The sequence below is a fragment of the Pteropus alecto genome, unplaced genomic scaffold (assembly GCF_000325575.1).
Source record: "Pteropus alecto unplaced genomic scaffold, ASM32557v1 scaffold22, whole genome shotgun sequence".
NCBI lineage: Eukaryota > Metazoa > Chordata > Mammalia > Chiroptera > Pteropodidae > Pteropus > Pteropus alecto.
Window position 1 is genome coordinate 19,563,277 of NW_006434839.1, and position 18,910 is coordinate 19,582,186.

The 18,910-nt window shown below is 37.7% G+C and overlaps 1 protein-coding gene across 1 annotated transcript in view; it reads right to left on the minus strand.

The window, feature by feature from the left end:
* TES (testin LIM domain protein) overlaps positions 1-18,242 on the minus strand; it is a 47,714-nt gene extending 29,472 nt beyond the window's left edge. The window contains exon 1 of the mRNA XM_006910591.3: positions 18,037-18,242. Coding sequence (XP_006910653.1) covers positions 18,037-18,063 — 27 coding nt within the window. The 5' untranslated portion in view covers positions 18,064-18,242. The remainder of the gene's footprint in view (positions 1-18,036) is intronic.
* Positions 18,243-18,910: the final 668 nt, after the last annotated feature.

The window sequence follows — 18,910 nt, forward strand, 5'->3', positions numbered from 1 at the left end:
GAAAGAAAGAAAGAAAGAAAGAAAGAAAGAAAGAAAGAAAGAAAGAAAGAAAGAAAGAAAGAAAGAAAGAAAGAAAGAAATCAGCCAGCCAGCCAGCCAGCCAGGCAGTGGGGGTGGGGTGAGGAGACAAGAGCCCTTGTCATCCATGCTACCCAAACCTTAGAGGGGAAAACCTTCAGGGAGAGCAGGAGATCTGACTGAGAAAAGTGGTAATTTGAAAAAATGGCTCTATAGCCTGCTGTGGAAAGCTCTGAAAGCACTTCCCCTCTACTTCTCCACCCCCTGGCTTGCCTGGAAGGCCAACTCAACCTCCATATAGGTTTCATCCAGCACAGTTGTGACCATCTAAAAAAAGGGTACCTCCCCGCCTTTACAAACACACATACTTTCATCTTCAAATGCTCAGACACAACGAGTGGGGGCTCTGAAAATATCTCAGAGAGAGAACAAGTAAATAAAACAGGGTGGAATGAGGTCATGGCAATATGATACACACTCTCCTGCTACAACCCAATGGAAACAGTTCTAATTAAAAATAAACATCCAAGCAAAAAAGAGACCTAGTTTTCAAAATCTTTGTTACCAGCTAAAGTGATTAGAGAGTTTCAGATGGCAATATACTTATTTTCCTTGGGAAATTCATTTAGAGAAATTATTTTACAGCTATAAGTATTTGTTATAAAACTTTAATTGATACTCTGCATTGAGGATCTCTAACTTATGCCACATTATTGGATGAGATTTTCTTCCACATTCTTAGCCTCTTTATCAATCTGTTAGGATAAAAAAGCACAATGCCACTCGAACAAAGATATGTGGTTCACAGGCTACTATTTTCATTGTTTAGTATATTGCCTTGTTCCAGACTGAATTATAATCTAGGTACTATTGTGTTCTCTAATCCTGTTAAAGCCAATTTATATGATAAAACCTCACCAGCACAGACATCTCTCTACTATTAGGCAAATGTCCTCTGCTTCTTTCCACCCCAATTTAGGCCTCTAGGCATGTGGTAGTCTCCTGGTCACAACTCAAACATATACCAGATTAAGGAAAACATACTCATTCGACTCTACAATGTTCCAGAGCCAGAGCTGCCCCAGGCGTGGTTTCTCAAGGCCTATTCCCAGACCTTTTGGGGCAGAGGTCACAGAAGCTGGATTCCCCAACCCTTTCTAGTCTCAGTTCAAGATCTGGAATTCCATCTGTCCCAAGGGCTCAGCCAGTTTCTCTCCCTCCTTCACTTTGTGTTCAGGATTTCCAGAAGTCCAGGACCCAGAATTCCTGTGACTATACCTCCTCCCTTCTCTTTGCCCTCATCACAGACCACACCCTGTGGTCAGTCAGGGTCCTTTCTCCTTTGCTCAAGAGCAAAGACTATTCCTTTTGGACACCTAGATCTCCTAGGTTAGTTTCTGCCCAGATGTCTGGGCCCAAGAATTGTTGGTGAGGGGTAAGAACAGGAAAGGTGTTAAAGAGACCCAGGGTGTGTGCAGGGCTGCTGGAGAGGAAGGGGAGCCCAGAAAGCTTCTCCGCTAAGGCAACCTGGATATTTAGAAAGTAAAATGATCAAGACTTACACGGCAATATGTCAATTACACCCCTTCCCCAATTAAAAAAAGAATTACATGGTTATAGATACTAGGGAACTAACAAAACAGAGAACTGTGAAAATGTAGGATTATTGAAGGAGAGTCAGGAAAACTGTGATCTAGTATCAAGGTGTCATTGCCAAGTTCAGTGATTTTAGAAGTAATTTTTTTTCTTCTCTGGGCTTCATCTAGATAATGAAGGAATTGAACAACTCTAAGATACATCTTAATTCTATATCATGACTGCAAATCGTGTTTCAGGTTTTTGCCTTAGTTTGTTAATCAACATGGTCATCTGCTCAGTGTTTTAAACACCGAATAGGAAATAATTATTAGAGAAAGATAATATATTATTGGTTCTTATAAGTCAGTATCATCTGAATCCAGTTTGCAAGAGTAATTTATAAAGTATACATAGGAAACAAATTTAAGTTTTGAGGGAAAATATTCAGTTCTGTTGCATGTAATTATTTCGACAGCAAATGTGATATGGTATTCTTTGCAGAGACAACACTTGGTGCCTAAAAGCACATGTTTTTCATAAGCCCACAAGTCCCAAAGCTGTCTACTTTGTATAATTTTAGTAACACATGCTGGTCAGCATCAATACACGGATATGACAGATTAATTTTTCTTCTTCAGTATCCAAGAAAACAGGTCCTCTGGCTAGACTATATTCGGAAAAAATATAGACAGGCTTTGGGAATACCTATCAAGGTTCTTTGAAAAAATAAACATGACCATAAAAATTTTTCCTGAAACATTAGTCATAGAAAAATAAGACTTTAAAAATATCCTTAACTATAGGCTTCAGATACTGAAGTTATATCCCTATGACCTGTGCCTCCAAACATCTTCTTATCCTGGCTTATTTTGGAGTAAGAAATGGGAATGAAATCAATTTCTCCATATTTGTAATTTCAGAAAACAAGATAGGTTGGCAACATTTCAGGTGACCTTTCTGACCCAGAAAAGGGTATTGAATGTCAGAACTTTAAAGAAAAAGAAAGGTAGGAGACATATGGTATTTCAAGTATGGTCTGAGTTGATTTGCAGATAATTTGGATCTGGAAGATATTATGCAATATTCAGGGTGAGATCATTTGATCATGCTGTTTTCATAACTAAATTTCCCTCTGGAGCAAGGAATCATATGCAGTTACTAAACAAGCAAGTGTTACTGAGACTTCTTTAATCATCTTGGAATGAAGCTGACCAAGGTAGATTATATGAAATATACATATATATTCTCTCTCAGTACATGTACATGTCTATTTATCTACCTATATGTATATATTCACACAAATATGTATGAATATATATTCATATTATATTCTTAAAGAGCTTTTTTAGATCTTGTTCATACAACTTAATATTCTAGACAAAAACTACATTTCTCAATAAATTCTCAGCGCATGGCTCTCTTAGAAGCCTAGTGTAATCTGTGAATCTAATCCCATGAAAAATTATATTTTGATTAATTTCTGATTCAAGATTTTAAATTGTTTTAAATTTTTAGTTCACTGCCTATTTTCCAACCTCTACCAAGACTTGCAGTACCAAAAAAGGGGGGAGGGGGAGTAAACTGGAAACCAAACTTGAATGTAAAAACAGAGACACCCTTCAACTTTTATACAGTTTGCCAACTTTCTTAGGCAAGAATATAATTTACTGTGATTAAAGAGCTCCTATTAATCATTCCTAATAAAATTGCTTTTATCTTTTTCTTTGCTTATGAAAACAAAATTCCCCATCTCTCATATACTCAAGTCTGAAATACATGATAGGAAGAATGAAGAAAATGTCTGGGGCCCAGAGGCCTCCTTATCCTTGTCTAGCCATGATGACTTTGCTCCCAGTGTTGCTGGTCTCTTCTGTAAGAATGACACGTTCGTTCCCTCATCTCTACTCCACTATTCATGTTCAAACTTTTGTCTGTCAACCTGGGACCATTCTCTCCTGATTGCTCCCTTTGCATGCTGTCATATTGTTGCTCCCGATTTTAATAAAACCTAAAGATGATCATAACAATCCCCGTTAGATCTTTTAATGAGTTCAATGAATTTCGCATGTCTCAGCATGGCAGCGAAAGGCCTTTTTAACATGGCACCTGCCACAATCCTACCACCTCCTTCCTCACACACCTCCCCTCCAGCTGTGCTCGACTTCTAGGGGAGGCTTCTCTCTTTGCCTGGCAGAATGTCTATTCTTAACCACAGGTGCCTAAACACAGGTCACAAACATGGAAAGACCCTGGGTTATATATTTAGTAAATCGGTTTTTTTAAAAAATAGAAACAGAATTAAGACTGAAGAACTACAGCTCATGAGCAGAATAATCAATTAAAGATTTTTAGTTGTCAATACCATATATCCAGAAGCAAATGAGAATAAAACTCTTTATTGCAGAATCTAGGATTCATTTCCACATTCCTTCAGTGTTTCAGTGCATGAAATACAAAGTCAGAGTCCTATATGAATCTCTATCATAAAATTCACTGAGTCAAATGGATTGACACCTTTTTGTTCACATGCAGTAGTAAATAAGCACATAGACTATTCTGTTAGGAAAGAAAAGGAAATAAGTGATCTTTCAGCCTAAATAGTTTCTATTTAGGGGTACTGGGTCAGTATTCCTGAAATGAATGAAATAGATGACTCCCACTCAATCTGCCCCTAGCGGACAGTGACACAGATCATTACAAAGGCAATTTGTCTATACAAATTATAGTCTGAGATGTGATCAGGTTGTAGCAGATTACCCAAATCATCCCTACAATTTCAATAACTATGGTAACACATTTCAGAAGTAGATCCTGGTATTTTTTTTTTCTAGGAAACAATAATTAATTTTAATTTTAGTAGGATACCTTAAAACATTTTTAATTACACTTTTTCTTGATAAGTACTGGTGGTATGTGATGGTGGAGGTGGTAGTAAAAATACCTCAACCACCATTTGTTAAGATGTTACTACCTGCCAAGCACAATACACACATCATCTCGTTTATTTTTCAAAACGACCTATGAAAAAGTGTAATCATCCTTATTTCACAAATAAGAAAATAGGTGTGGAGAAATTGATTTGTGTAAGATTGCCCAGTTTGAAAGTGCATAGTCGAGATTTGAATCTTGGCATTTCTAACTCCAAATCCTGAGCTCTTAGCTACAAAGTCATCATGTTTTTTTCTCCAAAATGAGACTCTGAAGATAAGTAATAACTTAAATGAGTAATATTCCTCTCATCTGTAACTTCTCTAGAACAATAGGTTTTGATCTGAAAGACTGCCTATTCGTCACTAGCCAGAAGCTCCTCCTTCCGAGACAAATGTGAAATCGATTATAAGGAACCTGAAGGTCTGCACACCAGCTGCACTATCATTACAGGCCCTGAGGTGATTAATTCACACACACAAGAAGGCCCTCAAAAGAATAGGGTGTGAGTCAAAGAAAATCTCCAGGGTCCTGATGTAAAATATCCTCTTCCAATGTTATAGCAAGAGAGAAATGTTGTAAAAGAATACAAATGAACAAATTAAATCTCATAGTTGAAAGATCTTTCTTCAAGATGTGTAGACTTACCACTAGTACTGAAAATAACTTGCTATATTATAAAGAAGATTTCGTACATTATTATTGCAGTGGCCTGGGGTAAAGTAAGGAGGCAAAAACTGAAATACTGTTCTTTCCATTTTTTTAAATCATTAAATTTCTAGATTTATAATGTGAAACCTCTGTATTAGTTGCAATTATCCCAAAACTTGGTGACTAAAATAACAAACATTTGTCATCTCAGTTGCTGAGGGTCAGGCAGCTGGGAGTGGCATACCTGGGTGGGCTGGCTCTGGGTCTCTTTCAAGGTTGAAATCAGAGGTTGCTAGGGTTGCAATCATCTCAAGGCTCAACTGGCAGGGAGACCTGCTTTTAAGCTCTCTCAGAGGGGAGTCTCATGACAAGGCAACTGGTTCCCCCAGGGTAAGTGATCCCAGAGAGAACGAGAGCACCTAAGGTGGAAACCGAAGTCTTTAATCTCGGAAGTGATACACCATCACTTCTGCCACATTATTACTCTGTGGCAGCAATTGCCCAGGTCTAGCACACCTTCAAGGGGCAGGAGAACACACAAGTATGAATTCTAGGAGATGGGAATCAATGGGGCCATCTTAGAGTCCACCTACCACAACTTCTTTTCTGTTTTGACTTTAAATCCAAAGACTAAGTGATTTGTGATGAGACAGACATCTTACAAAGGGAGGAGCTGATACAAGGGGGTGCTTATCTACTACCCTTTCCTTTATTTTTCCCATTTCAAATATTTAAATGTCTCTTCATCTAAATGGGCATAGTAAAATAGAACTTTGCTCCTTTCTTATAAATATTCATATTCTCCTCAATTTGTTAGCTATTCACTCAGTCAGGATCAGGGAACAGTATTCCAGAAGACAGGGTAGAATATAAGCCTTATTCTCTATCCATCTCAACATATATACATGCACACATGCTTGTGTTATAGAACCCAGTCAAAAATGAGAATACAAAATATCAGGTTTAATTAGCAAGAAATTTCCAGAATTATACTTAAGAGAAAAATTTCACAATTTTTATATGTCATAGTCCTCCTAAATGAACATAGAATAAAAGTAAAAAGAAAAAGGATTTATATAAACGTTATGCTATTACATATTTGGTGATGGAATTAAGCAAAAATATATATATATATGGCATTACTTTGTGATATCAGGATGCAAATAACTTGATTCGAATTAGATAGTTTTACAGTCTGTTCATAACTACTTTTCCAATATTGCTTACTTATTCAAATCCTAATGTATCTTCACTGTATTATCAGGGACAAAATAATTTAGATTTTTTTTTAAAGATCTGTATTTACTTTAGGTAAGCAAATGATAAAAAGAAATGTATTCTGTCTGTTCAGTTTATGCTGGTTCCTTATAAACATTTTCCAAACTGACGACTATCAAATTATTTTTATACTACTGCTCAAAGGAAGTTGCTTGAAACGTTCAACAGAATAGCTCTTCTGTGGACTCTATTCAAAAAAGGTCTCCTCTTAAATCCGTGACTTTGAGAAAAACAACACAGTCTATAAAAATGTCACCATTAATAGGCTATGATTGCTGCTGGAATGGCTTTTAAATTAGAATTGGCTGAAATCTGGCTCCACGAAAGGACTCTACAATAGCATGTGCTTTTACACACAGCCCTCAAAGCCTCCCAACTATTAGTTATAAAAGGGATTTTAAAAACTTGATTTCAAAAGGCATCTTTAGGAGTTCTTTAAAAAAATTTAGATCATGACGAACACTCCTAATTTGGTCTTGTGTCACTACCTCTCACTGGTTCCAAAGAGGAGATTCTCACAGCTGAATATTGAGAGGCCTATGTTAAGATTCTGTATATCCCTAAACTGGAATGTTGCCATCATTGGTGCCATGCCTAAGGGCTACAGTATTATTTCTTTAGGAGTAACCTGTTATAAAGATGGGTGAGGGCATGGGGAAGGTGATTACACAATTAAGTGACTCATTGCCACTAATTTCCTAACCATCTAATCAAAGCACGTGCAAGAAAAGAGGACAGTACAGGTGTGTTTGTCACAGAGCAGAGTGAAGGGAAAGGCTGTGGCACCGGCTGAGATCCATCCCAGGAGACTGCCTAGGTCACTAGGAGGATTCAAGGGAACCTGGAGAGTAAATCCCAATGGAGAGAAGGCACAGAAAATCGAGATAGGGGTGTGCAAAAAAGACAATCTCATTTTCCACTTTTGCCTAGGATTGGCATTAGAACAACAACAAAGTTGTTACAGCACAAAGAGGGATCTTGCAAATGGAGAAAGGAGTGGAGAGATGCTGGAACCCTCCTGCCAGATGCCTTAAGCTTATTTACTTATTGCCTGGCCTTTTCACACCATCCCTTACTCTGGAAAAAAAGTGAATTATGTTTATGTGGTGTGGTGTGCAAACATAAGAACCTTAACTAATTTCTGAACTACCTTTTGATTTTTCATCTATTAGAGAAATGCTTTGATTTCCCATGTTTTTTGTTCTATATTTAGACTATAGCCCAAGGACTTCCCCACTACAAAAGGTACACAGACATCACTTTAGATTTGTCCAGTGGTTCAGGGTAAATAGATGACCTTCAAAACATGCATATACCACCTTTTTATAACTAGGATCAAATTTCAGTTGCATATTAGTTTAATTTTCCTTAATCTTGATGGAATAACAAAGCAATCAAAATTGAGTTTGTCTAGATTAGAAAGAGGCCTATTCTCAAGTGACCAATGATGTCAAGGAAGCTACAGTGTCCTGATTCCTTATTTTTTCATGTGTACAGAGGGTTATGAGGGTAATTCAGAGTGAGAAAAGCCTGTTCTAACCCCTCTCCATAGCTTTCACTGAGAGTCTGAGACGACTTTATATCCTAGTAATAGAGGGGGTGCAAGTTATGATTTGTTGTCTAAAAAACCATCCTTAAACATAGTGGTTTAAAACAACAACCATTTTACTCTGTAGTTTTTGTTCATGATATTCCACTCACGCTTCTGAAGTTTGGCACCTTGGGCTGGGTTCAGCTGAGTGGTGCTTCTGACCCAGCTGGGCTCACTGGATCTGTAGTCACCTTAGGAAAGTTGGTCTAGAGGAACCTCAGGCTGAGATGCTTCATCTGTTCTACGTGGTCTGTCATCCTTGCATGCTGGGCTAGGCTAGTTCACATGGTAGCAGCAGACTTCCAAGACAGTAATTAGAAGCAAAAAAGGTCTCCTGAGGTCCAAGCTTGGGGTACACATAACATTATTTCCACCAGTCTACTGGCAGCCCAGATTCGAAGGGCAGGAAAATAGACACTGTTTCTCAATGGGAGGTGCTGTAAAGAATTGGGGGCCGTTTTTTGCAATTTACCACAAAAACTCTGAGGAAGATTCTGTCCAGGAAAACATACCTGTTCCCTGTACTGGACCAGAATATCTGGTGATGTTAAATCCAATGCCCCCTAGAGAACTCAATTAATATGGCTTTGGTACATACTCAACAAATACTAGAAATGATTATTTAAGTTTACTTTCCTCATAAAAAATTAAAATCAAAATAATTTGCAAACTATAAAAAGGAAAAAATTAAATCCAATAATTCAATGCATCCAAAGTATTATATTTTAAATGAACATTTCTTTGTGCTCAAGTAAGTACCAAGTATCGATAATTTTCTGAAAACGTGTCAATATATCTTGATGATATATTCAGGTGCCTATTAAATGGTCTGAAGATCTATGCAAGATTTTCCTCCCTCTACGCAGATAATGATTACGATAATCTGTTTATTGTTTATGTGCAGGCACCGTACTTTGTGCTTGAAAATGTTCATCTCCATTATCCTTATACTCCTGTAAGACAGCTGGCTGTAACCCATTTTCAGATAAGGATCCTGAGGTTTACACGGTTGAGTAACTTTCACAAATTCACAGCTAGTAAGTACCAGTGCTAAGAACTGAACCCAGGATTCTACAGTTGAACCCAGGATCAACCTTGCTGCAATGCCCTGTAGTGCTCCAACCTTTTGCTTAGGATATCCAATGACCTAAGAAGTATAGAAGATAAGTAGAGTCAACATGGTCTCAACCCATAGCTTGAAGCCAAGCCCAGCCTACATCAGCTAGACCCCAGTGTGACATTTTCTTCTCTAGCTCAAAAGATGACACAGCATATTAAATAAAAATCAAGATTAGGATAGAGGTATAGATCCTCAGCCACAGGCTAGGCTTCTGTACTAGCTCAGTGACATACTTCTTTAAGTCTAACCTGTAACTTGGGAAAATGACAAATTACTGCTGAATATATACCTTGGCTTTATTTTAAAAGAGTCAAAACTGAAAATGTAATGGTGTAAATACCAAGAGTTTACTGACTTTTAGCACCCATGTTCGTTTTGTTCATGCTATTTTTATTCTTCCTGGAATGCCTTCTTTGTCTAATGAAACCAAATTTTATCCTTTCGAATAAAAAGAATAAATGTCGTTTTGAATGTCGTTTCTGCCATAAAATACGCCCAATCCACTCAATCAAAATTAATTACTTCTGCTTCTGAGACTTAATACCGGTGGTTTGTATTCCTATTATTGCAGCACTACTCAAAGTGTAGCAGTCTGTGATGAGACATAAAGAAACTGAGAGTAAGCAATTAAGAATTAAGCAATTTGATAGTAATTTTGTCTGATATACTTAATAATTTTTTTTAAAAAATTGGCCTTGTATTTGTCTTTTTTTAGTAATTCATTTTTTTGGGGTGTTTAAAAATATTGGCCTATGACAGATTCAGAGTTTTTTAATATGGTTCTGTACCACACATATTTTGAGAAACACTGTTTTATAGCATTTATTTTATTCTATCTAGCATTGCAGTTAATTTACATATCTGTCTTGCCTGCCAGCCTGTCTTTATCTATGTTGCCTGCCAACCTGCCTTTTTTTTGTCTGTCAAAGCTGACATCACAGTGTTTTGAGGGCTACAAGCTCAACAGGTGATATTGATAGAAATGGAGTTGAGATTCTGTAGTCTTACTTTAAACTACCCTTGTAATATTCTTTATGAAAAACAAAGGGTAACTTTCTTTTATTCAGCCCCCAATTATTTTTATTATAGGCCAATAACCAGAAAGGAATAAAACAGATTCCTTATCTTTATGAATCATTCTATCAAAGCTTTCATGATGTTACTCATATAAAGATAAAATCCACCTAACATTGGCATAATTGTTTTGCAATGAAACATGACATCACTTTATCTTCAAAGAAAACAAGGGCAAGTTCACTGTGGCTACAGACTTACTAATGAACTTTGTTCCATGGCACTGGTGCTAGGCTTTCAGCCTCTTCTTTGCTAGGCTCACTGTTCATATAAAGTTATGCAACTAATAAGTGGAAATACGTTTTTACAGTTTTGCATGGTGGTCAGAATGTCACTATAATAAACAGAGGCTGAATCATTCACAATTTGCAGATGATACAGCATTTCAGAGCTTAAATATATGTGTACAGGAGTAGCCTTGTTGTCATTTAGCAGATGAGATAGCAATCCTCATAGCCTGGCTTCTAACACAGCTTCTCACTTGAAGCTTTGCTCAAACCTGCGCAGTCCTCCATTCCGAGCAGACAACCTAAGGGTAAGAGAAACTGGTAATCTCACACTGTGCTCTTCTCTTTTTTTTTTTTTTTAATATGACCAAAATAAAGCCAGTGATACCTGGAATTAACCAATTTTTATAGCTATGTACTCAGTGTGACAGGAACATGAAATACTTCCACAGCACTTTTCTGTTATACCTTGTGAGCTTCTTGTCATTCTTTACCACATTCTGTTCTTTCCTAATATTTTCTGCAATGAATAGTGATTACACTGGCTGGTTAAGAAGGAAGAAAGAGAAAAGCAATGACTTCATTTTAGGGTCACAGCATGAACTTGCATTAAAAAATTAAAGTCATGCATACCCTTCTCTCTCTAAATCCCCATTATTTAAGTAGGAAGTTAGGTAGATCGGTGCTCAGAAAAACAAACAAGTGAAACTACTCTAAATTTTATTGGAGCTCTTTTATAGGAGTGTCAAAGATTAGAGCTGGATAGCTGAAAAGCATAACATCTAAATTTAACTCTCTAATAACAGTGTTTAAGGCAAATTTTAATACCTGATTATTTACTCAAAGAACAAGAATGAACTTATTACCAAACTATTTTTCTTAAAAACCTTGAAAGTCTGAGTTCTTGATACCTATTTTCAATTTAGTCTTTTTTTCTATTTTCCTCTCCTTGAAAAAGTTAATTTCCTAATTCATTATTTGCATAATATTCTCTGAACATCACCACTTACAAAATGCAAAGTAATTTCCTGTATGTATTGTATATTAATGATCTAATAAACAGATTTTTAAAAATTATAGTTTCAGTTACCATGGCAGTAGTTACCAAACAAAAACTAGTAATGACTGCAAACAGGAAACACAACCCAAGAATGACTGTTTTGTGAGGCATCTGTAATCAGGAAGACTTAGTTTGTGTACTTACAGATGTAAGGTTGTAATTATAGCCTTATTCTTTTACGAGCTTTTTCACAATGTAACTGCTTTTTCACGTAAAAGTTGCTTTCTCATTTCTTTTCCATTTGTCATTACTTAATATAAATAAGAATCGGTAATCACAAAGTTTGCAAAACCAGGGACCAATGTGAAGAATTACCATTAAAACTACCCACTCTGTGTGAGAAGTCTAGTGCACTGCTGACCTGTAAACAGTGCACTGATGGGTGTAATCCTAGTGCATTTACTCTTTATCATTTACTTTGTCGTTTACTTTCATTCACTTTTTTGCTCTGTCATTGTTCTCAAAAGTGTAAGTTCTGTTACAAGGTATCTCCAGAGTCTAGTCTCTATGTGCTTTGCACATAAAGTACACAGTTTTTAAATAAATCATTGTATTCTGGGAGAGATAACTTTTAAAGATAAAAAAAGCTCCATTATTTTTCATTTCCCTATAATTACATACCAAGGAAAGTAATATATCACTCCTAGACTTATTTGAAGGTTCATACTACAGATTTAAATTAAACTTATTATCTTCAAATACCCAACAAATATTACAAAGGTGAACTAATTAAGTAAAAACAAGTTCATAAATAGCTGAGATTTATGAAAAATATTCACTATAAAATTATTATTTATTATTCAGTAAAAAATTAGTATACTATGCCATTTAATTTAAATCACATATTATTTATATATTCTTGGCTCGTGTGATTTTTAAGCACTGTGGAACATTATTATACTTGTAGACTATTGATTATATTTCCAACAGTCAAAGAAAAGTAACAGTGTTTGGAGAAATCTTAGAAATCACCTGGTTCTCCTACAGATTTTTATAGATATGAAAACATATCCAAAGTATCCTACATTACAGAAACTAGAGTGGACCAGATCAACTAACTCTCAGCTCAGAGTGATTTTAACCATATCATATTGATAAACAGAAGTGGGAAAGCTGATATACTACAGAAGATCTTTCTATACACTATAGCTCGTCACACATACTGTGTACTTACTGACCTTTTTTTAATTTCTGAACACACTGGGCTGATCTGGTTTGTAAAAACTTACATTCAAATTAACATGCCCACAAACTGGTGATATAATCTTGGAGCCTAATGAGATCCTCATGAAACAGATGATCATTTTGGTGTTTCTCACTGCTTCTTAATAGATCTTTTTGTATGAAAAATGGGAAATTTAAAACAATGACAACAACCAAAAATAGTTCTCCTCCCAGAATTGAGTTTTTTTAACTCTTCTATTCTTAGGTGTCTGGTCTGTCATTCCAGTGGCACTTTGAGCACTACCATGGTACGTGTAAGGCTTTCTATCAACTCTGGAGTTTAGCAGATAGAACAGATTCTTCTATAGTTCAACCCTAAGTGTCTCTATCCAGTTTCAGATGTCACTGGTTGAAATCTCAAAGGAGAGCGCCAAATGCAAGGTCGCTGCTGTTCAGGACCATATTAAGTAGGTTAAGAGGCATTACCACAGCTCCCAACAAAAGCTGTGAACTTGGAAGAATCCTATAATATGCAGTCCAGAAAATTATTGGAGATAATGAAATTTTTTTGCCTGTGAAAGTCTCCCAAAAGTTCCTATTTATTTTTGCTTCATTTAGACTGTTTCTATCCAAAGAAGGTCAATGGCAACTTACAATAAAGGACATAAATACAACATGAATAACGTATAAATAAAATATAAAAAACCAATAGGGAAGTAACTTTATTGGAATATAAAGCACTTCCTCCAATATAATTACTTTAAAGAAATAAAAATGTTGAAATGTACCTTCTGGTATTTCTCTTTTTACAGTAAGGTAATTCATTCACCATATATTTAGTGAGCTGGGCAGGGATATAAGAGGACTCAAAGGCTAAGTGGTATGATGGAAGGAACATAATTATGAAGACTATGGCTCAAGATCATAGTTAGGTTCTGCTAGTTTCGGATTAACCTATCTAAGCCTCAGTTTCTTTATCATTAAAATGAGGCTAAAGTCTACTTCATAAGATTGCTTTGAACAGCAAATGAAATATATGCAAATATAAATAGGATATGAATACATCTCTCAATAAGATTTCAATCTAAGAAGAAAACTATAATCTAAAGGGAGAAAGTGATGAGTGTCCTAAGAGTTACAGATAACATGATTGGGACTTCAGAAGAAAGAGAATTTGCGTCTAGCTTAGGAACAAGATTTCATGAAGGACAGTCCATGGTGGAGGGCAGGTCTCTTGAAGGATGACTAAGATTCAGTATTGCAGATGGGCAAGCAAAGTCAAGGGGGGAGACGATGGCACATAGCTAATGGCCAGTTGAGATAAAAATCCCCAATTCTACTCCATAGTATAGCATAATGGAACAAAATCAATAGAAAATCTACTATAGTTCTATTCAAAGCAATATTCAGGACAAGTTAGAGAAAATGACTTTTCATATCCAATTAATGTAATGAATCACACCATGGTTTGGTTGGCAGAGATAAAAGCACAGCTGAGGACTACTTTACTTTCTTCTGCACTTGTTTTGAGAGACACAGTAACTGCTCTAAAACAAAGTCCTGTAAGTGCCTTGCCCTGCCCTTCCATTGCCACCAGGCTTGCCAATGATTCTTGCAGCAAGAATGGCTTCAAACAGAAATTCAACTATAGATTTGTGCATCGAGGTCACTATTTACTTGCCTTTTCCACTTCAGAGGCCACCTAAGAGAAAAGGCTCATTTTAATTTCTAACAGAAATAATATTTGCGGTTCAGTACTTTTTCCAACTGCAATCACTTTGTTTCACCATGTGTTTTGGCCAGTGACAGAAGCTTTTAATACAAGTTTAGATGCTAAGAAGGAGATTTGCAGTGACCTGTATTGTTTAAAATGCATCTTATCTTTTAAAAACAAAATTAAACAAAGAAAAGAGTACTTGAAAAAAAATGCAAGATGTTAGGAAAGATCAAAAGGCAGAAGTTAGAAAGAAGGCAAAAATGAAAAAGGTATAAAATTAAAAGCCCTGCAGCAATTCCAGGCAGCAAACGGAAATTACTGAAGTTCTCTTTCTCTCTGGTATGTTTTTAAAGAAAAAAAAGAAAGTGATTCTCATGGGAGAGTAACACAGAAAGAAAAGAGGAAAACAGCTGGCTGTAGGCCATGATTTACCATTCACCACAAAATGAGATTCTGTTTCTGCTTCTCAAAGGCTATTGTTTTTTTTCCAAGCAGACATAGGCTCTACTTACACAAAGTCAATTCTAATGAAGAGACTGAAGACATAAGAGCTATAGATGCATAACTTAGAAGACAGGGCAAAGACATAAAAGTCAAATTCTATTCTAAAATATTACTAAAACAAAAACTCTACATAACCAAACTAGCTATCACATCCTAGCAACAACTAACTTCAAACAAAACAAAATACAGCAAAATCTAATTTAAAAAATCCCTTGTCTTTGTGATGGTGGCTTTTCGCTGGTAATTAATCCAAATGTGTGCAAATGATGTGGACACCAACTTCTTTTATAAACGAAGAATCCTGAAATAGGATCATCCACCTAGGTTGTTGTGGAATAAGGACAACCTGCTTAATTCTCCTTATACAAAATGAAAATGAAAAAAATAAATAACATTTTTCATCTGCTTGGGGAAAATTACTTATGAAATCAACAGTTTACGGATTTTAGAAGGGAAAAAAACATGCCACATATCTTAAAACAGAAGTTAAATTTAGTTTTATTTAAATGGTTGGTTGTGTCTTTGTTTCAAATTCCAACCTGGCCTTTTTAAAGTTACATTCAAACTATTACTTTTCTTGTATACTCAAGTCAAAAAGAAGGGAGACCTGAAAAGTATCTAGGTTCCAAAATAGGGTATGAAGGCTCTGCCAGTAGATTAGAGATAATCTTGTAATGTTTCTTTCTTTCTGTGTTAGAAAACAATTCCTAAAGGGAATACAAGGGTTGTTTGTTTTGGTTTTTTTTGGTCTGTTTTTGTTTTTTAGATTATGGCTAAGACAATGAAATGCTTTCCTGGGCTCTCCAAACTCTGTACTGGGAAACTTTTTGTGGAATCCAAAGAACATGGAGTCTGTTAAGGGTCCAACAAAGGCACAGAGAGGGTATGGTTGGCAGTCAAACTGGACATCTTTGGGGTCTTTCAGTAGTTTTCAATTTACTGGTTGAGGACTATGCCTTGACTAACAGCAATGACAAGGTAGTAAAACAAGGATCTGTTATTGTCATGAGATTATCCGTAAAAGCTTTAAATTTATGGAACCCAGATAGGGAAGGAAAGGAGGATTAGAGAGAAGGTTAAGAAACTCAGTTGAAAAGAAAACATTTTAAAGTAAAAGGAAGATAGAGGAGAAAAATTACAACATGTATCAAGGGCATTATTTACCACACTGCACATTTTGAAACTAAGGAAATTGTTTATAAATATGCCTGGATTTTCCCTTGCCAGCACACATAATTCTTAACTTTGGACTTTCTCCCTCAGAATTCTTCCTCATCTTCTCAGCTGCTTTCAAAATCAGTTTTGGATGCTGACTTTTTTTTTTTTTTTTAAGTAGACTATCTTTGAGAGCACTGTTAGGTTTATGGTAAAATTAAGCAAAAGGCAGAATTCCCATATATCTGTGCCCTTCTCCACCCCCCTCCCAGTTCCCCCAGTGGCAACATTCCCCACCAGAGTGGTATTATTTGTTACAAAAGATGAACCTACACTGACACATCATTATCCTCCAAAGTCCACAGTTTTTATTAGGGTTCACTCACTATTGGTGGTGTTTTTCTATGGATTTTATCAAATATGTAGTGATATACGTATCCGCTATTAATAGTATCAGAGAGAACAGTTTCACTGCCCTAAAAAAATTCTCTGCTTCGCTCATTCAGCCCTCCCCCACAAAGAATGTTGACTTTTAATAGTAGTTTTTTAATCAAAATTTATAAGCACAGACAAGACCCCCAAATTTTAGAAAAGTACTAAATTAAGTAGTTGTTACTCACTTGAAAAAAAAATTAACAGTATTCATCAACAGAAGTTTAATTAAGCAGCAACCAAATGCTTTCTTAGTGGTAAGCAAGATTAACAAAAAGTATTAGTGTTATTTAAAAGCAAATAAAAGAATTAAGAAGCTAAATGGGAAGAGAATAGAACACAATCAAGCTACTCTTAAAAGTTACATTATCTTTTCCTGTCCTTAGATTTCCTTTTGAATGCTGATTTTGTTATAAGAAATGTTTTCCCACGGCAAGTTACTATTTTTCAACAGCTTCCTAACCTAATATTTTGCATTTTCAAAAATCCAATTCTGGGCATGAACAGAATTAATGCTCAAGTCAGGAATTTTAGAAGATTAACTAATCGCAATATTGGCAACCATGATAGGCAAAAGAAGAAAAGTAGGTTCTACTCTCTCTCTGCAAAATTTCCTTCCCTATTTGATAAGGCACAGCTAGTTGAAATTTACCGCAAAGTAAATATGAACAATTCAATGGAATGAATCTTTTCTCACAGAACGTTACACTGGAATGTGACATCAGTATTCCTTCTGAGTCACAGTTTGGTCCCCATCCCTTTCTCCCAGGAGACCTGAGGTCCCTAGAACCAGGGAGCGGCTCAGGTACGACCGTGAGTCCTGACGCCCGGGGCCAGACAGGCGGGAACCATCTCCGAGCACTAAAAGCACTGGTGAGAGTCGCCGTTTCAGGCTAGCTGCCAACAAGGGAGAACGTTTCTTTGAGAGAGAACTTGTAAGAGGGAGGCTGTGCTTTGGAAGGCAAGAAATGAATGACCAAAAACAAACAAAACATCACCTTTCACGTTATCACCAGCCGCGGGTGCGAAGGAAGTACATTAATTAACTCAGCACTCACTTTAGAGAGTCTGTCAGCCAAGCGGGGAGGGGAGGAGCTGTCAGTCACACCAGTGCTCCTAAACAGAGGCTTAATAAAGTTGAACTTCCTGAGACAGGAAGAAGTGGTATCATGGTCTCGCCCGAACTTGCCCTAACCTCATCCATTTCTTTTTGGGAGGAACAAGCGCAACTGAAACATTTTAAGTGAAGTTTCAAACACTTCCAACCGTTGGACAGGATTAGACAAGTGAGAATGCCCCGCGGCCGCTCTCGCTCGCGCGCCCGATTCTCCGTCGCTTTCGGGTTTCAGGAGTTAACCGGGCTGCAGGGCACCCCCTCTACCCGGAGGGGCAGGTACATAGGCCCGGGGCACCGGAGGCCTGGGGCACCGCAGAACCGGAGCCCGCTCGCGCCAGGAGGCCCGTGCGCCCCACCCACCGCCCGCAGCAAGGGGGCGGCACTCCGCGCAGGTGAAGCGGCCGTCACCCGCGCCCCCCTACCTTCTTCACTCTGGCTTCCAGGTCCATGTTTGTGTATCGGAGGAGTTCTCTCTCCTGTCCCGGATCTCACTCTCAGGCTCGCCTGGATTCCACCTCCGCCGCGGGTACTGTCGGGGATCTGCGAGGTGTCCGGCGCCGCAGCCGCAGCCACACGCCCGGCGCCGTCAAACTTCCGCCGCCCAGTCAGCTGCAGCCGGCCTGCGGCGGGGACCGGGAACAAAGAGGCCCGGGCAGCCAATGGCAGCGGGGCAGCGCCGCGCAGCCGCCAATCAACGAGCGCCTCACGCACCTTAGCGGCTCGAGTGCTGCGCAGGCAAGGTGAGGGGCGGGGCCGCGTTCCCGGCAGTGCCCGGAGGAGTGAGCTCGGAAAATTTGGACTCAGCGGATGCCCTGGGCGTCTGCCCACCCGCTTGTAAAGAATAAGCGTCCAGCCTTCCTCCAGCTGAAGATGAGGAAGAGACCTTTCCATTTTGGCAGCTTGTACCTGTGTTTGCTTTGGACCTTAGATATGTGTCTTGGGGAGTACTTACTCCCACTGCTAGCTTCTTGTTTTATTTGCAGGACAAGGAGAAGGACAAGATATTGAGAAGATTGTTAGGGACCCCTGTATGGGCATTGCACCCTAATTTCACTATTGAGTTGTGGAGATGTCTTTTCCGAATGCTTTTCTCCACAGTCCAAGAAATGGCAAAGAACCCATCTCATAGTCTTAATGACAATGAAGATTATCATGCATATTTTCTGAGCATTCAATTATTCAAAAATTAAGACAATGTAAGTCACTTTAGAAACATGTTGTGTCATTCCTTTGGAAGTAGAGGCTCATTCTTTGTCCCTGCTATTGAGATGGTGTGAAGCTGCTCCTGTCTCATGC